We start from the raw sequence: 23,377 nt of genomic DNA on the forward strand, positions 1-23,377 counted from the left end.
AAGTAGTCGCAGTAGATTTTCTGTGCCATTCTAGTTAGTCTAGGTCATCTGGAAGACAGGAATAGACTGATTGTGCAGCTCGGGCAGGCATGTAACTGGCCTGGAACTCTGTCAGCCTGCTTCAAGTCAACAGCATACTCTTATGTTTGATGGTCAAAAGCCACCTTAACATATTGGTCTTGCCAAACCATTAGAGGATCCTTACTCTCGTGTCCCGGGCCATTCCAGGGTCCGAAAACTGTCAACCCTCAGCTGCCCGGAATAACCTAAAATGGACCCTGTGAACCTCGCCCGCTTTGCCCTGCTGCCTTGATATTTGTTGCTGCGCGGCTGTACACATGCATAGTGGCAGTTAATAGCTTGACGCCACATGATTGACTGAGGTTTGGCGCTGTTGTGAGGGTTACCAACACCGTATCTACTCCGCCTTTGTCTCATGCCTATGTTGTGCTACTTGCCTTGTACCGCTTGTCTACTGGTTTCAGCTAGGCCTCAGATCCCGCCTTCGAAGTGTTGAGAGCCCAAGATCATAAGCGAGAACAAGTGATTACTCATCAACATGACCAAGGTGTTTGGCATGTTTCACACGGCGTGGACTCTTGTGGTGGATTTTCTGTTTGCATCGATGCATCATGCCGGGGTTGCGAAATTCATCTGGGGAAGTACCTACTGTTGATCCAGAGCCGATCTGGTAATCTATAGACTGGATGTTTGCTAACCTTAGCCTCTTCGTTCAGCGTGTGGCGAATGTTAAACAGAAAGACAAAATTATTACGGACTGGATATAGTTCGGCGGTAATGACAGTGATGGGAGTTATGGTTCCGAGGGCCGGGGCGGAGCAGCCTTTGGCAGCGAGATCACGATGAACACAGCTCGCAGTCCTTGCAGTGGAGACTGTTTATTCATGGGGAGATATGCGAGTGGGTAAACCACGTGTGGAGCCACGTGATTTTAAAACACGTAATAGAAATTTTAACAAATTTTTGTTTAATTAAAAATAAATTATAAATAAATAATGGGCCACGTTAAAGATCACCCACGATTCCTTATCCAGCACCCTTTTTTGATCCACACAGCGTGAATACTGGTAGATACGGTTTCGAGACTTTTACCCACCCAAAACCTACCCAATCCCGTCCAGCCCCATATTGCACCTGTGGATCATATTCTGCCACTAGGCGGTGAAAATTTTGCCGAAAACGGTAAACCCGTTTTTTCGGCCAACAATTACATAAAGCTATTCCCAACTCCCAAACCACACCATTTATTATATCCACCTACTGTAATACCTACTACCTACCACCTACTGCAATACCTACCACCTACCGCAATACCTACCACCTACCGCAATACCTACCACCTACCGCAATACCTACCACCTACCGTAATACCTACCACCTACCGCAATACCTACCACCTATCGCAATACCTACCACCTACCGCAATACCTACCACCTACCGCACCATTTACCCCTTTAAAATTCTGCCAATTAATTTAAATCACGTAACCACCCTAATCTTAACCCTTGATCTTGATTTTAATCCCTATTGGCCAGGCCCACTGTTGTTAATTCATGCATTTTGTCCAATTTGGCCGAAAACCCCACCCAAAACGTACCCAGTGCAGACATCTGCTGTGTGGATTAAAAAAGGGTGCTGGCTAAGGAATCGTGGGTGATTTTTAACGTGGCCCTAAATAATTACCATACATAAAAATACCGTTTAATTTATTATATTATTTATACCGATTACAGCAATTATATTATTTTTATTAATATTAATTAACATTATTAATATAAGCAATATAAATAAATTAAATAAAGGTATTTAAATTGCAATTTTTCGGCCAACGTTATATTTGGGGTTGGTAACGAAAACATTATAAAAATTTTAAACACCGTATATTAACGCGTTTAAAATTTGTAAATTATTATTACGTAAATTTTTAAAAATACCGGTTAAATTATTATAATTTAAACCTTTTAGAATTTTTACCATCCGGGTTATATTATTAGCCAAATTTTTATTTTAAACCGTTATTTTAAACGAAAAACGGCGCCATATCGGATACAAATACGATAAATCCAAATACACCGATTATATTATTTACAATACCGAAAATATTTAAAAACCCGAATGTTACGACCAAATAATTGGGCCGGTACCAAAAAGGCCAGGTGGGATTACACTAATCTCTAATTTTAATGCTTAAACTAGACCACCCCTGTTTCGCAATAATGGACCGGACGCTTTATATACCTTTTAACCATACGGCTTTTCGGCCAATTAAATTGGCCAAAAAAATCGCGCCCGTTTTAATTTGAGGATATTTTGTCGATTTTCGTCGTAAACGATATAAATTTTACCATATTACGAATAATAATTTTATTCGTTATAAAAAAAAAAAAAAAATTTACGCCTTTATTATCTATTATCGAATTTAAACCAAAATCCTTTTTATTAAATTATACGAATAATTCGTTATATATTTTAAATAAAAATATATTGGCGATAATATTAAGTTTAATATTTACGGAAATATTCCTATCCACGTAATTAATAATATATTATTTTCCGTTATTAAATTTAAATACCTTATCCCCTATATTTTTATTTTTTTTATTACCCAATTCCGAATCGGAAAATAAATGGGAATTTACGCGTTTTTTATATAAATAACGTTAATTTTCGAACGAATTTAATTCCGAACGCGATAATATTATTCCCGAAACCGATTCCAAAATTCTTTTTATCCGAAATATTTTTAAATTTTAACGTAACGGTACCCGACGTATTAATTTCCAATAATTTATCCGCGTTTGGGTAATAATACCAAATATTTACAATATTTACCGATTTTTTTCGTAACGGATATATTATTTTAAAAAAATATTAAAAAATTTTATTATTTGAAAACGTTTACGTAATAGCGGGGTTAAATGCCGTTTCGACGAAAAAAAAAATATTAATTTTATTAATACCGCCCTATTTCGTTAAAAATTCCGGGATTTAATATAATATTCCTTTAATTTTAAACGTTTTAAACCAATAAATTTCCAATTCCCGGAAACGGAAGAATATTTAGCCAAAAATATTTGTAATATAAATTGGTTTAAACAAATATTCGATACGTTTTTTTAAAATATTTTAACCAAAATTCCAATATTATTCGTATTTATAATATTATTATTTTTATATTTTCGAAATTACCGCCCGTTTTATATATTATTATAAACCGCGAATTTGCCATATTAAATTTTGAATACTTTTTCCAAAATTATAAACCCCTTAACGTCGACGGATTAACGCGTTACGTTAATATTGGCCATTTTAATTTACGGATATTTCCCGTAAAAAAACAATTATTTATTACGCGTATTTGCGATATATTTTATATATAACGGGGTTCCAAAACGTATTATAAATACGTTATTCGGATTTGAAATATATTTATTATATAAAACTATTAAACGGTAAATGTAATAATTTATTACCGTTACCCAAATACGTAATAAATAATAATTATTTATATATTTAATATTAAAAATAATAATAATAATATATATATACAAACCAATTTGAAAAAAATCGCCCGTAATCCAACTTTATTTTTCGTATATAATAATTTTAATTTCCTGGAAAAGGTGCAAAATTTCGGTTATAGAAAATATAACCGAATACAAAATTTAATTTCGTATTTTCTTATATTAACGCCAAAATTTAAAAAATATATATAATCCCAATAATACGTTATTATGTTTTTTTACCAAAAATGGCTGCAAACGTTTAATTTTTTATAATATCCGGATATTTATTACAAAAACGCCAAATATTATATTTTAAGCCAAATTTGCGGTTTTTTATTTCCCAATAGCCCTTTTTTACCCGATATAATTTTATAATACTTTATATTCGTACGAATTATACCAATATTTTACCTTATTTAAATTTCCGTTATTACAAAAAACGAAAGGGATTATATAGGCGTTATTTAAATTTATAAAATCCTGTTTAAACATTTTTTAAATTTAAAAACCACCTATTTCGATTATTTATCCGTCCTGGTTTTCGTTTATGGGGATTAAAAAACGATATTATATATCCGCGTTATATAGGGAACCTATATTAAATTATCCCAATTTTTCAATAAAAAATAATGGATATTACCCGTACCAGGGTTTTTCCATATCGAATTTAATTTTATTAATTATTTTTAATATATATATATACCCATTATATTTATAAATATAATGGGATTGGGAAAAAATAACAAATTTTAAAAAAATAAAAAGGAATTTTACCACGTTTTACGGTTTTTACAAAATATCTTCCGTTCCCGTATTTTATATATTATTATTACCGCTTTAATTTACGATAAATTATTAAAAAGGGATTATATATCGAAAAACGCCTTGGAATAGGCTTTTACCGATATGCCATTTAATATATACGTTTTTATAATAAACCGCGTTTACGATAATATATTTGCCGGTTATATTAACGGTTTAATAAATATAAAATTATAAAATTTAAAACCTAAAATTAATTTTACCTTCCGTACGTAACGCCGCTATTTGTAAATAATCGCTTTTTTATAAATAATGTTTAACGCGTTTTAAGAAGGAAATTACGGTATATTGGAAATTATAATACCGCAGTTAATCCTATTTTTTTACGGGTATAAAACCAAAAATTATAAACCGGAATTATTATATTTAATTTGGTTATTACGACCAAAGGTTATAAATTAACCGTTACGGACCGCGATTTTAAAATTAGTTTTTGTAAAATATACCACGGCCGGAAATGGATATAAACCAATAAATTTGGCAATTAAATATATTAATAAAAATTTCGTTTTAAATATTAAAAATAACCGCAATTTAACGTACGATTTGCGAAAATTTTTTATAATTTACGCAATTTTAAAGCCAATCGCAAATACGTTACGCAAAATTTTGGAAAATATTTCCCGCATTCGCATTAATAATAAATACTATATAATATTAACTAATAACGATATTATATATTATACGTATTTGCTATTCCAAAATGGTTGGGAAAACGAAAAAAATAAGGTAACGTCCAATTTCGATTTTAACGCCCCCGACCTATTATATTTGGGTATAAAAAAATTAATAGGCGATAAATTGGCGGCGTTTAACCAAAAAATTGTACGTTCCGATAACGTATTAAATTAAATAAATATTAAAAAAATAGGGCGATATTTGGAAAAAAGAAATAATAAGCCAAATAAATTAAATATAAATGGAATAATAAATATTAAAAAAAAATTAATTTACGGGATATACGTAAAATCCGACGAAAAAAAAATATAAATATTTTAAAAATAAATAATATAATATAAAAAGTAAATTAATTAAAAATAAACAAATTTTTATTTAAAATAGGACGTAAATAAAGGCCCGAAGGTTATTTTCCCCGCAAATAACGAAATAAAGCAAAATACCGGGATATATACCTATATAATAATTTTAATTACAATAACCAAAATATATATTACCTTTTTTAAACCCCCCAATAAAACGACGAGCCGTTTTTCTACCAATTTTATCCCCTTTATTAAACTTTTTTATTAAAAATCCAAAAATAAAACCAAATAAAAAAAAACCGTATTTGTAATTTTCGTTATAATAATATATATATATATAAATTTTATCCTTTTATTAATAAATCCTAATACCAAATTATAAAAAAAAAATAAAAACAAATTAGGAAAAAAAAAACGTTTAATAGCGGCCAATTTTTTTTTAAAAATGGGATTTTTAAAACCACGTTTTTTTTTGCGGGTAAAGGTCCGGATAAACGAGCCAAACGTTCCTTCGCCCTCCTTTTCACCTTCGACCAAAACGGGTATATAGGGTTTTTTAAATAAATCGAAATTAATTTTATTATAATTGTTATTAAATTCGACCGACGAAAAAGGTGAAATAATAACGGCCAAAAAGTCGTATTCGCCGTTATTTTGGATATTTTTTTTAAAAAACGCGTTAATTTTCCAACGTTTATTTATCCAAATATTAAAATCCCTTATAAACGCCCCAATTACCCGTATATTTTCGGCAATTTCGTAATATCCGTTATTATTTTTAATCCATTTTATTAATTTAATTACAAACCCTTAATTTATAATAATAAAATCGAAATAAGGTAAATATATACGATTAATATAATCGTTAAATATATTATATTTACCATTTTAATTTTAGTATTGGTAATTAATATAAATTGGACCAAATAATAAAATAAATACCGAAATTTTTTCGATTAAATTTTATTCGTTAAACGGAATAGGAATATTAAAAACGAATATAAAAATAAAACGGGAATAAAATTCGTTTATACGGCGCGTTTTATCGGAATAAAAATCGTTAAAACGTTATAAAGGTTTCGTTATCCAAATAAAATAATTAAATGGCCAAAAAAATATAACCGCTATTATTTCGTACGCTAAAAACTATTTTATAATAGGAAAAATAATAATTTCCGGTAAACGTATACGCGTAATATATTTTAATAATATTTAATATATATTAGCAAAATCCGTAAAAAAAAGGTTCGGGAATTAACTTTTCGGAATATCCGATTTTTTATTTAATTAAAAAAGGTACCCCGCATTTCGAAAATCCTCCAAATAATAAATTTGGATTAACCCAAACGAATTAACCGATTATAAATTTGCAATTAAATATTGGCGTTCCATATTAAAAAAATAATAATACCGGTATAATAATTATGGTGTAAATTAAGGCCGGCGTTCGAAATATTAATATTTAAAACGCAAATATTAAAAATAAAATTTAACTCGGTAAAATCGGTAATTATTTTATTACGTTCGGTTTGGGATAAACCACACCGGATAATAATTACGCCGAAATTAGCCTTTTCCAAAATAATAGCGATTAAATTAAAAAAATTAATAATAAAATTTAAAATTATAATAATCGTTATATAAAAAACCAAAATTGGGATTTATAATAATTATTATAAATAAATAAAAAATATAAAGGCGATTATAATTATTATTATAATAAAGGTAATTTACGATTAAACTTATAAATTCGGCGTTATAATTAAAACGCGTTAACCCTTTTTCTTTTTTTTTATATAAATTTTTATTACGCGGGCAATAAAGGGAAATTTGTTTAATATAAAATAAATTATTTCGGCCCTATTAAAAAAAAATAACGTTCGGAAATTAATATAAATTTTCGAATAAACCCAATTAAAAAAACCGTCGCCGTTATATTAAATTAAAACGTTAACGGTAACCGATCCGAAACGGGTTTTTCTTTTTTATAAGCTTTTTTTAAAATTTTATCGGACGTTACGGTATTTGGCCTTAAATTTCACATTTTTTAACGTTAAAATTTTACCCAATTCGGCCAAATCCGTATTCCGGATATTATTTTCGGCGTAAATTATAAACCAAAAAAGGTAATTTATCGTTAAAAATTATAATAATCGGATTAATTTTATATTTAAAAAAAACGAAATTTTTCGCCTTAAATTCGCGTTATTCCCGTTTACGTTATTCCCAAATAAAACGGTATTAATATTATTTATATTTTCGTTTACGAAAAAAATAGAAATATTTTTTAAAATAATTTCCGTATTTATTATTATATTTTCGAATCGGTGGCCAAATTATAATTTTTCCGTAATAATATAATAAAAGGGGATTTTTTCGCGGGAATAAATAATAATACCGTTCGGTAACGTTAATTTAATATTTATACCGTAACGTATAATAAAAATACCGGTATAATAAATAATAAACGTTAATTTGGCGTTGGGCGTTATTATAGGTATAATAAATTCCAAAATGCGAAAATAAAAAAACCATTATTTCCAATTTATCGATTTAAATTCCATTAACGAAATTTTAATATTAAAATCGATATATAAAACGACGAAATAATTATTACCGTTCCAAATATACGTTATTAAAAATATATTTCTTTAAAATAAATTTTTAAAACGGGCGAAAGGGATTTAAATTTTATCCCATATTAACGTACCGGGCCCAATAATATCCCTAATTTTATTAATAATCGGGGTCGCGATGGCTAAACCCCGATTATTATAAAATACGAAACGAAATACGCGGTATATTATAAATTCCCGGTAACGGAAATATTGGGCTTCGTTTCCAATTATCCGTTAAAATAAGGTTTTAAAAAGGAAATATATAACCAAACGTCGGATTTATTTGGTATTTTCGCCAATAAAAAAATCGCTTTTACGGCCGTTTTTACGTTAACGGAATTTAACGAAATTATCGAATTTAAATAAAATATTATTAAAAAATAAAATTATAATAATTATTACGAAAAAAAAATTTATTGGGAATTATTAATTACGTCGAAATTATCGTTAATTTTTTTAATATTAGCGGCGTATAATTAAAAAATAATATTAATAATTTTATTTATATATTATAAATTAAATATTTTATTTACGTTATAAATTTTATCCAATTATTTGGTTTTGCGGATAAAAAAGGTCGAATAAAACGTAATAATTACGGTACCGGCGGATTTAAAATTGGATTTATTAGTAATAAATTTTGTTAATATTTTATATAATTATAATTAAATTAAAATAATAACCGCCCGCGCCGGGTCGGTAATGTACGTTTTCGCCAAACCGTAATAATATTTAACGTCGAAAGCAGGGAAATTCGTTACGGCTTTTTTAAAAGTTTGCGAAACGAAATTAACGGAAACGATAATTAAAATAGGAAAATAACCGTTAAAATTTTAAATGGTTTTATCGTACAGGTAACGAAAATATTATATATAAATAACCGTAAAATAAATAGTCGTTTTATTTATATTTATTTTATTTGCAAATAACCAATTTTTAAAAACCGACTGTTCGAATTTAAAAAAGGTATAAACGTTTGTAAATAAATAAAATTAGCTCCCTAAAATTAAAAATTGTAATAATAATTACAAAAAAAAGGAAAAAACAAAATTAAAAAGGCCAATAATTATAATTGTAATTATAATTTTTATAAATAATATATAAAAAATTTATTAACGAATTAATAAAAAAACCAATAACGACCGGAAAAAATATTGGGAAAATTCCAATTCGACCAAAAATATTTATTTTTAATTTTTGGGTAATTAAGGTTTATTTTACCATTAACGTCTAACCCGTTAATAGGAAAATCGTTTTTGGAAAATCGCAAATTTTAAACGGTAATTTAAATTGCGTTTAAATTAAATATTCGACCAAACCAGGGGTAATTTTTGGTTAGGATGGAAAATTGGGTATAATAGGCCAATAATATTTTAAAAATCTTTACGCGGGCTTTTTCGAAAATTTTTTCGTTACCGCGGTTAATTTCGGCCAAATAATCGGCGATAATCGATTAAATTTATATAAAATTAAAAAAATCGGCCTATTAATTATTATTAAAAAATTTGGAATAAAATTTAATAATATTAATTTTAGGTTTAATAACGATAGGACGATAAAAACGACCCTCGTAATATAAATTATTAATAATATTTTTAAACGTTAGTAAATTTAACGGGTATATTTAAACCTGGTCCGCACGTTTTTTTTTTTTTTTAACCGTCCGATTTCGGTAAATTCGAAACGGGACCAAATATTTACAACCAATATTACTATTATTTTATTATAGTAAATATAATTTAAAACCGATAAATTTATAACGTTAATAATTTAATTTATTCGCGAATAAATATCCAAACGATATTAGAATTTTATTAAATAAAAACTATTTAAAACGATAATATTATCGGCAATTATTAAATAATTAACCGCGGCAAATAAAATAAATAATTATTCGATATTAAATTTAAATAAATTCCGGTAATTTCCGCCGAAATCGCTGGAATTTTTTTATTACCGACGATAATTTTATTTTACCGGCAAAATACGAAATAAAAAAAATAATAATAAATTTTAAACCAATTGTCAATATAAAAACCGCCATATATATAAAATTTTAAATTTACGGGTTTAAATTTTAAAATTCCGAATCGGAAATTAGGGCCAATTATTATTTTCCGCAAGTAAAATAATATTGTGGTAAAAATAATAAAAATTATAACCGGTTTAAATTTTTCCGCGAATATTTTTAAACCGGGGGCGTTAATATCGTTTTAACGTATAAAAAGGGGAATAACGGGTAAACGTTATTAAATGGCCAAATTATTAAAAATGGATTTGGTACCTTTATCGCGGAATATATTTGGGATAAAGGCCAAGGTTTTTTACCAAACGGATATTTTATTATTTTTAATAAATTTACCGGGGTTACCGGCCTTAAAATAGGCCAAATAACCGAATACGTCCGCTATTAAATAAAAATTAATTAAAAAATTTAAATTATAATTATTATTATAAAAAAAAAAACCAAAAAATTTAAATTATAATAATAATTACAAAAATTTAAAAAATTAAAAGGTTTAAATTATAATAGTTATTATAATAAAAAAGGAAATTATAGCCTATAAAATGTAATAATTATTATAATTCCCAAAAAATATAAAAAACTTTTATTTAAAATATTTATATATTATATTAAAATATTAATCGTTTTATAACCGAAGACGATTATAATTTCGTTTATATTTGACGAATTATTATTAAAATAATATATTAAAATTTGGCCGTTAACGCGCGTTTTCGCCGCGGAAATTCCAGCGTTTAATTAAATACGTTCGGGTATTTGGGCGATCGGGATTTTTTAAATATTACGAAAAATATTATTTCCGGTTTTAAATTAAACCGGGGGTCGGGTATTATTATCGACGTTAAAATAATTAACGTAATTTAAATAAAGGTAAATACGAACCATTTTAACGATATTAATATTTCCGGTTTTACGTTAAACCGTAATTATTATCGCCGTCGGTATTACGTTTTTTTTAATTTGGAATTTTTTCCAAAACGGGGCGGGTAAATAATTTAATAGGCCGGTATTTTTATACGATGGAAAATAATATTCCGATTAAACGTAATTTACCGGTTTATTATCGGAATTACCGTCGGGTTTAGGACGTAATTTTATTATTTTCGTAAAAGCGGTTTTAACGGGTAAAATAATATTATTAAATCGTTATTAAAATAACGGCGGTTTTTAGACAATACCGTTTGCGTTAATAAAATTAAACGCGTTAATTAAACCAATACCGGAATTAATACCGTTTTCGTTAATAGGATTAAACGCGTTAATTAAACCCGTACCGAAATTAATACCGTTTTCGGTAATAGGATTGGCCGGTTTATTAATGGTAAAATTAACCGGTTTATTATTGGTAAGATTAATTTATATTTTAATAATAGGATTAACCGGTTCGTTAATAATGGGATTAACCTATATATTAATAATATAATTAACCGGTTTATTAATAATAGGATAATTAACCGGTTCGTTATTAATAAATTTAATTTACATATTATTGGTTTATTAAAACGTATTGGAAAAACCCGTACCGTTATCGTTGGAATTACCGGCCCTTTTATCGGTAATATTATCGTTTTTAAAATTAAGGATAAAAAGCAAATTTAACGTTACGTTTATTATATTAAAATAATTTTGTAATAAAACGCGGTTTTTACGCGTAATTTAAAATTTTATACCTACCCGGTAAATCGGTTCGTATTACCCCAAATCCTTTATATTTTAATTTAATACCTTTATTCGGGTTACTTTTTGCGGTATAATTATAAAACCGGTCGGTAAATTCGTATTTAGAAAAATATGCCCGGATATAAATTGTACGGGTACGTTAACTTTTTTACCCTTTTTACCGCCTTTTTTCGGAAATATCGCAATTTACGATTATAATTGTAATTATTATTACAATTTTTTGGAATTTAATGCAAAAATTGTAATTATTATTACAATAAAATTAATTAAACTATCCCGGATTTAACCGAATAGGATTATAAATATATTACGTTTACGTTAATAAAAATTTACCTTCGTTATAATAAAATTAATCTTTTAATAATTGGGTGGATACGGATAATTTTATCCAATTAAAATATATTTAAATAATGTTTAATAATTTTAATTCGGCCAATATAAAATATTTTTGCGATTATAATAATTATTACGTTTAACGACGAATTTAAATATTGGTTTAATCGTTACAATTTTAAATTAATAATTACAAAATCGAATTAATAATAGTTAATAAATTGGTAATAAAAAAAAAAAAAAAATTGGAAAAAGAAAAAAAAAAAATATTTATAATTGTAATAGGGTATAAAGCCCCCAATTATTTAAATAATATTTCCGATAAAACGGTAGGCCCGATTAAATTTGGGCGTAATAACCGTTACAATTTGCAAAAATAAAATTTTCCATTAATATAAAAGTTTATTCCGGAAACGGGCTTTTTTTATTAAATTTACCTACGGTCGCCCAAATGCCTAAAACGTAAAATATTAAATTAACGTTATTTTATTAAACAATTTTAATATTACCGTAATTTCTTTTGCGAACGGTAAATTTATTTATAACGGGTATAATAATACGGGCCACGGTTACGTAAAACCCATATAATATTCCGATTATTTGCGATATCCGTTTAAAAGAAATAGGGCCGCGGTTACGTTAAACCTATATAATATTCCAAATTTTCGAAATATACGTTTAAAATTAAGGCGATCGGGCGGTTAATTTTGGCGAAAATAAAACCCAATTTATTTAATATAATGTTAATAATATAATAATATTCGTTCGTATAAAAAATCCCGTAACCGTACCCAATTTTTTTACCCCCGTAATAATAAGGACGGTAAAAAAATTATTTTTATTTAGGAAATTGGATTTTTTTAAATAATATATAAAAGGTTTAATTTTTTTACCCCCGTAATAATAAGGACGGTAAATAAATTATTTTTACCCAAGGCGTTGGATTTTTTTAAATGGGATATAAAAAACGGATTATAAACGAAATACGGGATAATTTCGCGTTATTATAAAATTATATATATAATAAAAATATAATAAGGTAAATATTATTTTTTGGAAATTATAAATAAATTGGCGTTAATTTCTTTTGGGGTTTTTTTCGTATTTATATTTATTTACAAAAATGTAACGTAATACGATTATATATATATAATTTATATAATCGATTGGCCGTTTTCCCGCAATTTTTATATTATTACAAATACCGTAACGATTATTATAATCGGGCTATATTTTATTTTTTTATTAAACCGTTAAAAAATGTTTTCGCCGTTATATAAAAATAACGTGTTAACGTTTTCGTATATATTTATATAAAAAATATAAAAAATATATATTAATTTTTATAAATATTTTTTTGTAATATTAATACCAGAAAAACCGTTGGAAAATTTTCAAAAATTCGCCGTATTACCCGTAAATATGGTGGTAAATTGGGCTATTAACGAAAAAAAATCGGAATTTTACATCCGTATTTTTACGGAATTATATTTGGTTCGACAATTTTATTATTAATTTCGTATTATTAATAAATTTATATATAATTATAATATTTATTATTTAATTTATTATCGTTTACGCCGTTTTTTTCCGTTTTAATTATTTAATTAATTGGCCGGTTACGAAAATCCTATAATATTTATATTCCCGCGCTTTTTCGCCCGTTTTTATTAAATATAAAATTTGTAATTTTTTATACCATACTCGTAAATTTTAGGAAATTTAATTAAAAAATAATCGCCGTATTATTTAAATTATAAATATAATTATATAATTGGGAAATATTCCAATAAATTTTTTTTCGTCCAGGCTTTATTGTAAAAATAAACGAATATTTTGGCGAAAATGCCGGTTTTTGGTTATAATAACGTTAATTATAAGGGTAAATCGTATAAACGTCGCGGGTTTAAAAATAACGTAATTATTACGAAATAAATGCCTTATTTTTCCAATTATTAAAATATATAGGTTTTTTTGGAATCTTTTTTGGGCAATTTATACGGTTATTTTTTTACAGGTAAAATTGGCAAAACCCCGATATTATAATGGTAAACGTTATAATAATTTTTAAAATAATTTATTATATTGGATAATATCGTTTTTTATATAAAATCCAAAATAACGCGCCGAAAATAGGGAACGTTCGCGAAAATATATATATTTGGTACCTATTGTTTTAATTTTTTTTATTAATTATATTTTATAACGATTAATAAAAAGGAATTTGTAATTTAAATATACCGAAAAAGCCGGTTTGGGGGGATTTTACCGGTTATAAATTATTATTTTCGTTTAAATTTAATTTAGGTATATTTTGGAAATTTATAGGGAAAAATCGCGTTTATAAATACGTCGAAAAATCCGATTGTGTAATTTATAAATTATTGCCATTTTTTCGTAATATTACGGGCGTTTTAACTAATTTGGCGGTAAATTTTGGTTTGGTTGGTTTATATTTCGCGGTTAAATTTTAAATATCGAAATATTAATAAAACGTAAAAAAATATGCGGTTTTTTTAAAATTGGGCCCGCGTACGGTTTTTCCAAACTTTTATTATAGGTTCGCGGGGTCGTTTAATATTAACGTTCCATATTATATTACGCGTTTTACGCTTTATATATTTATACCTATATTTAAAAATAAGGTTATAAATATAATTCGGATTTTGGATTCCGGTTTGGAAAAATCCTTATAAATTTTAATTTTATCGATTTTTGGTATAAATAAATCGTACCAAATAATAATATCGATAACGTTTTATTTATTAAAACCCCGGGAAATAAGGTTTTTTATTAAAAATTAACGTATTTGGATAATACGGTTCCTATTATTTATATATACGATGGTTTTGGGGATTTAAAAGGCGGTTAATGGGGTAATATCCGCGGTTAAAAAAAAACGCCTATAATTATTAGCGAATAATTTGCGTTCCAAATATTATATTATAATCTTTATATCGGGCCTATTAAAGGGAATACGGACGAATTGTATTATTTTTTTATAATAAAATTGGTCGAAAATATAAGTTTTAACCTTTATTATAAAGGTTACGGTATATCCAAATATAGGTGCGGTTTTTGGTATAATTATATAAATTATACGTAATATAAAAAACGTTTTTTTAAAATTTTTCCATTGTAAAATTATATAAAATTCGTTAATAATAAATAACGCGATACGTTAGTAGAAAATAAAATTTCGTAAAAATTTAAAAAATCGGTAGCTAATAGCTTGTTTTAAACCCAATAAAATATATATATATTCGCAAATAATATACGGATTCCAAAAATTATCGTATTATAAACGATTAGTTTTAATAATTGGCCCGGGGTATTTATATTTACGTTTATTATAAATTGGTCGATTAATTTGGAATTGGCGGCGGAATACCGTTATATATTATAAAATTATTTTTCCCCCAATTTATTTAATAGGATTATTTGGATAATAATCGCGTTATTTCAAATAACGGATATGGTTTGTAATATTAAATTTTTGCCGTAACCCGTTTTCGCGAATAATATAACGTTTACTATATGGTAAAAAACGCGGTATATACAATTAATTTAATCGTAATAAAAAATTCGCGGGGGGATATTGGGTAATATTTATATATTTAAAAAACGTATAATAATTAAAAAAACAAATTTATATTGGAATATTGGGTTGTTTAATATTTTGGTTTGTTTATATAATTCCGGAAAGGTATTAATAATAATTAAACCGTAATTCGAACCGGTGGCGAAATTGGAATCGTTTGAAATTGCGTTAATTTGGTTTAAAAAAAAAATATATACGGAAAAATATTTAGGTATGGTATATATATAATTTCGTCGATATAACGAAGGGTTTGGGGGAATAATAATTTTTTTTTTGGGAATTATACCGTAAATACGTTATTATATCGCCCTACGAATTAAAAATAATAAATCCTTTTATTTATTAATAAATATATTTGTATATGGGTATTAATTTCGCCTTTGCGATCTTCTACATATTAATTTTAAAAGGTTTTAAACGGTTAAGGCAAAATAAGGGGTTAATATTAATGTTATTTAAAATTTGGGAAGGGCCAACCTCCATTTGCGAATTAAAGGAAACCTATATTAAATTTTTAATTAAACGGGGGTATGGTAATTTTTTAAATTTTGGGTAAAAGCCCTGTTAATTCCTATTTTTAACGATATATTTAATTATTTATATTATACGCCGTTACGATATTATTACGGAGTAAAATTGTTTAAAATGCCGAAATTACCTCCATTTGCGACGAAAATAAACAAATTATTTTTAAACCTAAACCAAAATAATCTTTGGTTGGACCCACAGGTATAAATAAAGCTACGAATTGAGCCACGGTTTAATTAGTGGAGCTCGCGTTCAGGGATAAACCCTGAAACTAACTAATCTCAGTGCTTAAACTAGACCCCTAGTCTCAATGCTCAAACTAGACCCCCCTGCGTTGCAGGGTGGACCGGGCGCTCCATGTACCTTTTAGCCACACGGCTTTTCGGCCAATCAAATTGGCCAAAAAGATCGCGCCCGTTCTAATCTGAGGATATGTTGTTAATTTTCGTCGCAAACGACAAAATTGCACAATATACGTACTGTATATATATTGTACATACCTTATATACGCAACGTCGATATAGTTTTTTAATTGTGTATTTTTTATTTACGAATATTTAATTAAATAAAAATGGTAAAAATATGGTAAAAATATTGGTATAAAGTTATAAATTAGGGTTTTTTAATGGTTAAAACCTTGTTTTTATATACGTTATATAATAATAAAAATAAAATTAAATAATAAGATTATTATTTTTAACGCCTTATTTAAAAACTTATATATTAATAATAATATATATAAGTTTTTTATTTTTATATAATAATAAATATAATTATATTAACACCCACGTAAAGATTTTTTTTAATTATTATTTATTAATATTTTATCTATATAAATATACGTTAAATTTAATATTTTATATAAATATTTAATAATTAATATATTTAATAATAAAAGGTTTTATAATAAAATTTCTTAATTTAATAAATATATATTTTAATTATATATAATAATCAAGTAACGTTTATTTTATTTTTTAATTTAAAGTTAATATAAAATAAAATTTAAAAATATATATATATATATATTTTATTAAATTTATATATAAAATACGTAGTTTTAATAATATTTAAAACTTTTTCAACGGGGACGTTTATTTATACCGGTTATATAATCGTTAAAATTTTGGTTTTAATATCGTTAAAACTGGTAAAAATATAAACCCATTTAAATTCCAAAATTTATTAAAAATATTTAATATTTAACCTATTCGAATATTTAACACCTTATATTACGTAATATATTACCCAAAATATATATTTATATATAATATATACGTATATACCACCTTGCACGCGCAAAAACCTTTTAATTATATCCAAAAATAAAAATATTATTAAAAAAACTCGAAAAATTCCAATATTTATTAAAAAACCAACCTCCTTTTAAAAATCAGGGGCATTTATATTCCAATTCGACCAATATAACCATTAAAAATATAAAATTAATCGTTATCAATTATTTCGTTAATTCCTATATCCACCGTGCAAACCGTTTATTTTTGCGATTTTTATTTAATTAATTATAACGGAATATTGGTCGCCGAATTCGCGAAATCACCTCCATTTAAGCCTAAAATGAACAAATTGTCCTCAAACCTGAACCGCTGTGATCTTTCTGTTTGGACCCACAGGTACAAAGTAAAGCCACCAATTGAGCCACAGCTTAATTGGGATCGCGCCGTTCAGGGATGAGCCCTGAGACTATTAACTTTATGTATACCCATCGATTTTATTTATAAGTTATTACATGAATAATATATTGGGCGCGGCAATTTAAAATTCGCAACTAAATTAAGTAGAATGTCTAAATTTAATGTTTATTTTATGCGCGAGTAATTATATTTGAATAAGAAAGCTTTAAATTGACAAATATAATAACAAATGTATAAATATAAATATTATGTGAAAAGAAAGAAGAAATGAGAAAATCTAATAATAATATATTAGCCCGAAGTTTAAATACAGTGTCTTATATAACCTGGTGACTCTCGACACCGCTTTTACAAGTTAACTACTTTTTCAACTTTAAATATATCCCCTCTTCTTAACCCGCATTAAACTCTTCTTTAAAAGTCTTTCCCCACCTTTATTATACATTTTACATTATATATTCTTTTGAGCACATCTGTTTAATACACTCCCAAGATGGTTTCGAAGTTGTTTATTTATAGTCTGCTTTGCTCTTTTCCGCTTACTAGCGACGCTGCACCCGGTCTGTGGGTAGTTGGTACCACCGCTAGCCCAGATCTCCTTCGACAAACCGGGGGTTTGAATTCCGAAGCTGCCAAACAGCTAAAAAACGGCCTGATAAAAATTCACGGGCATCCCTATTTTATTGATGAGGATTTCAGAAAAAAGCTCCCCGGCCAAGCATTTTATATATATAGCATTCAGGATGATGCGGAATTTCTTGCCCAGATAAGGCTCTACACAGAGCCATTTAAAGCTCAGGAGTTGAACTTTGTTTCAGAAGACCATTCGGCGAAAGAGTTCACAGAAGTGGTTTCTATACCTATGTCGATAATCGAGGGGTGGTGGATACGCGATCCTGAAAAACCGTCTGTGACAAAAATGAAGCTGAATCCTCTACGTAAAGGGAGGTGGTGGCTTTGAGGGAACAACTAACAGTGGAAACGCCCGAATCTCCCTAAAGTGACAGGAAAAGTGACTAAGGGGAATAGAACTGCGCTGCTATAGGAGGGTCAACGCTTGGAATAGTATCAGTTATTGCATTTTGGTTGCAATCCTCAGTTGGGTGACTGTGCCTCGATTTGGGGGCTTTGTCATAGGCATTTAAAAATCGACGTCACCATTTTACATACTATTTTGCATTTAACACCAGTTGCAATAAATCCTTTTTAGATTTCGTGAAATCATAAACTGTAGCGCCTATTGTTCCCTGCCGCCCAGTGACAAAAAAAAAGAAACCATCATGTGAAAGGTAGGCTGCGAGGTAATGACAAGATCCAGAGCAGGATGCTAGGTTGAGCGAAACGATTCAGGTAACAATCATTAGATCCCCTCTGTTGATAGTATAAACTATGGGAAAATGAGGATGAAGATGCTCAATAACCATGCCCGCTGGCTCAGGAAACGATATAGGGGTGAGCTGCATGTATTCAAAAAGCAGTATGATAGGTTCGATTCGGAGAGCAACAAGGGGGGTAAAGGAGACGAATGATTATTCAAGATGACTGTAAATAAAGAGTACGTGAAGTCACAGGAGCGCCTTGTGATACAATTATAGCATTGACCCATCGTCTCGCTCGGTCTGCCTAAACAAGTGACAGTTCGGTGCCTCGTTCTCCTTCTGAGTAAGGGACAGAATACGGCTCTCTAGCCACTGGAATCCAAGTGATTCCTTGTCAATGAGCAGCGGTTGCAGACCTGAACATCTAAAACCTGGGAGATGGTGACAACAACAAGATGGAGGGCGTGGGCGCAAGTAACGTCAAGGTTGAGGTTACCTTCGGTGTTGACCCGTAAGCCAGTGGTCTTATGGATAGATTCCAAACATGCCAGCGGCAGCGGCAAACTCTTGTCCAATCATGGGCTCAATATGAACCCAGAATGGCCGAGGAGCATCTCAGCTGCGAATCCTAGCCTCCTGCCGAATTACGACCTGTACTATGGCGGCCAAAAAATATTTGCCACTGACTTATGCACTTCAAAATTCAAACAATGTAAACTCGAGTAAAATATACACTAAACTCCAAGTCGAAAGATAGCTTAACTATTAAATTTATCCGAGAAAAATTGCCCCAAAAAACTGCCTAACCTCAAGCAAAAACCTCGATTACATATCTCCCCTTCTCGACGCACCCATCCCACCAGGCCTCCCGGTCAGCATCCGCCTCAATTATACTCTCCCGCCTATCTGCCTCGAACAAAACCGGGCCCAGCGCTGCCTCAACACCTTCCGCGAGCTTCTTGGTCCCGCAGACGAGCACGACCGCGCCCTTGCCCCAAAGCTTGACCACTTCATCCCGCCGCGGGCCGAGCATGGCATCGGCAACATACCTGCCCGCCACACCCCCGGCTGCGCGAGAATACGCCCGCTCGACCGTGACCACCTCTGCAAAGGAGCCCTCCAGCTCGTCGCGGTACAGGTCGTCGTGCGGGCCCCTGCAGCCGAAAAACAACAGGGCTGGCCCGAGCCCGACGCCTTTCCGGAGCAGCTCGACGCGCTGCTGCAGGAATCCGCGGAAGGGTGCGATGCCCGCCCCCGCGGCGATCATGATGACCGGGGTGGAGGGGTCCGAGGGGAGGCGGAAGGTGCTGGTGTCTTGCCCAGCGCGGATGGAGATGTGGATGGGGTCGTTGGCTTTAAGTGAGGAAAGGAAGTTGGAGCCGACGCCGCGAGTCGGTGAGGTTTGCTGATCGACGATGGAGAAGGTGAGGGAGGCGAGCTGGTGGTCTTGTGCTGTGGTAGTGGTCTTGGTGTCCAGTTCTGCCATGTAGCTCGGACACGAGGAGAAGGAGTATGTTCGTGGTTGCATGCGCGGCAGGAGTGCGAGGAAGTCTGCCAGGGGTAGGGGTACGGCTGTGGTCGGGAAGCGGTCCAGAACCTCGAGCAGACTTTGTGGGTTCTCTTCCAGGTTTGCCGACTTGAGTTTTGTCAACTCGTCTTTAGTCTTGTTGTCATCGGCCACTTCGGATAACTTGTCGAGGACTTCCGGCCTTGTGATGGCACGTCGCAGATCTTTGCTGGCGAAAAGGTGCGAGGCATGGATGGGCACGTCAACTGGGAGGTCAAGCCCGAGACCACTCCCGCCCTCGCTGCTCACGACCACCACGTCGTCGTTGCGCAGGCCAAAACGGGCCAAGGCGCGCTCGAGGGTAGCGCTGTCGTTCCGTGGCATGACCTGCACGTGCCAGCCTGGTTCGTATCTAGCGTCGGCGGGAAGGACGAAATCGATGTGGCCCTTTTCCAGACGTCTCGTGGCTGGGTTCACAGCCAGAGTCTTTGCGCTTGTTACGGTTGCTTGGGAAAAGCCTGAGGGAGGGGCAGGGGTTGTTGGCACCTTGTCAGGAGTCTTTGTGACTGTTATTTTGACGGCTGGTGATGGCGATGATGAACCAGTCCCTGGTTGGCCGTCTTGCACCGCGCCCAGCAGCCCGGTTGTCCAACGATCCAAAACCTCAAAAGCGTCATCCTTGGCGTTATTTATCTTTCCCATGGGCATCAGCCGTGCCGCGCCGGCCACCTCGAGCCGAGCGTCAAGCATAAGAGGAAACATGTAAAATGTCGACGCCCAGTCGCTGTGGCCGCACCCCAAGACGGAATACCGCGGTGCGTTGGATTTGTGACCCAGATCGCCGGGTTGTAGCTGTTCCAACCACTCCATGAACTTTACCGCGTTCCCGGCTGGTTTTCCGTGGTACGTGCCGCATATGAAGACGGAGAGCTGGGGCAGCTTGCCAACGGCCGAGTCCATTGTCCCGACCGTTGTTTTGAATCCGCGGCTGTCGAGATGGGAGGCGAGGCGGTTGGCGAGGGCCTCACAAGTGCCGGTATCTGAGCCGTAGAGTATGGATATTTCTCTTTCCTGGTCCAGGGGAATATCCTGACGCATCGCCGTCTCTTTGCCTTCCGGCCGTGCCTGTCTCAGGTCTCCGTGCAGATCCGTTGCCGTCCTCCCATGTCTCAGTTTCGCCCTGATATTGAACCCCTCTGGCTTGATGGTTAAGAGATGTTTGATTTTGAGCTTGTACTCGGGATCATCCATGCTCAGGTCAAAATTCTTCAACAGCATAGCCATGGCGAGCTTGGACTCCTGCCACGTAAACGCCATGCCCAGACAGATACGCTGCCCGTTGCCAAACGGCTTCCACGCATCCGGCGGCAGCGCCTCGAACTCGTCCTGCAACATACGCTCCGGCTTCCACTCGTCAGCGTCGGGCCCGTAGACGGCCTTGTCGCGGTGGATGGGGTCCAGAAGCAGACAGACGGCCTCGCCAGGCTGGACGAGGTACTTGCCACCCAGCATCTCGGGCTTGTAGGGCGTCACGTAGAAGGCAACCGCAGTGGGCATCAGCCGTAGCGCCTCGCGGAACACGGCGTCCAGGTACGGCAGCTTTCCGAGGTGGCTGGCAGTCACTGGGCCCGTGCCGACCACGTCGTCGACCTCCTTTTGCGCCCTGGCGAGCGTCTCCGGGTGGGTGAGGAGGTAGTAGGTGGCAAAGCACAACATGCCAGAGGTGGTTTCGTGCCCGGCCACCAGGAAGGTGATGAGGTTGCGTACGATCTCGTCGTCGTCGAGACGCTCCCCCGTCTCCGGGTCGCTGTTCTTCAGCATGGCGTTTAGAAAGTCGCGCCGCACCACGGGGTTGCGCCTCCTGGCTTCGACCATGCCCCTGCACAGGTCTGTCATGAGCTGAATGTCCTTTTTGAACTTGCGCATGGCCCTGGGGCGAAAGATACCGGCCCAATCCGGCAACATGGCTTGGATGTCGGCCTCGCTCAGGATGGAGACCATGTGCTTGACAAAGGGATGGTGCTGGCCGTCGCGATAAAAGCTATTGAAGCGATAATCCATCATGCAGAGGGCAATGGTGTCGAGGGTCAGACGTGTGTAGTCGCCTGCCACGTCGATGGCGTGGTCTGGACCGTGACGAGCCCACTTGAGACAAAGCTGCTCTGCGACGTCACTCATCTCGTCAAACATGCTGCGAACGCTGAGCGGGCCGAATATGGGCTTAAGGATACGGTGGGAGATCCCCCACTGCCGGCTGCCGTGGTGCGCCGTAAAAAGTGCGTCTTGCACCACCTGCCTCAACGTCGACACGCCGCTCGTTACGAGCTTGTGCCAGCGCGTCTCGTCACACACCTCGTGAGCCAGCTCCCGCGTGCACACGCTGATCTCGCGCTTGCCTGCAAACACCATCTGGAAGACTGGGCCGTACTGTTTTTGGATTGCCAACATAGATTCAAAAGGAGCCTTGAGGTCAAGGTGTGGGATGCTGCCGATCAGGGGATAGGCGGTTGGGCCTGGTATCTTTTCTCCTTTGGAGTAGGGGCAGCCCGAAGGCTCCCCGTTGAGGACAGGACATTGATTTGACTCTGTTTCTTTGACTTTTGCTGTTGTTGAAATTGTTGTTATGGATGACATTATTGGAAGGGGGTATGGTTATTAGGATGGTATGGAGGGCAAGTCAAAAAATGATGGATTAGAGCAGGTGTTTTACGACAAAGCAGAGAAAGAAGGATCGATTTATGAGTTTTGTAAAGAGGGGAGCTACACTGCTCTAGTTA

At 32.6% G+C, this 23,377-nt stretch overlaps 1 protein-coding gene across 1 annotated transcript; it reads right to left on the bottom strand.

Moving 5' to 3' along the window:
• Nucleotides 1-19,901: 19,901 nt before the first annotated feature.
• PgNI_09106 (uncharacterized protein) lies at nucleotides 19,902-23,234 on the bottom strand (the record flags this gene model as incomplete). Its single annotated transcript, XM_031129095.1, has 1 exon — nucleotides 19,902-23,234. The coding sequence occupies one exon, from the start codon at nucleotides 23,232-23,234 to the stop codon at nucleotides 19,902-19,904; it is 3,333 nt and encodes a 1,110-aa protein (XP_030978135.1).
• Between the last annotated feature and the right edge of the window lie 143 nt (nucleotides 23,235-23,377).

The sequence above is a fragment of the Pyricularia grisea genome, assembly GCF_004355905.1.
Source record: "Pyricularia grisea strain NI907 chromosome Unknown Pyricularia_grisea_NI907_Scaffold_7, whole genome shotgun sequence".
Taxonomy (NCBI): Eukaryota; Fungi; Ascomycota; class Sordariomycetes; order Magnaporthales; family Pyriculariaceae; genus Pyricularia; species Pyricularia grisea.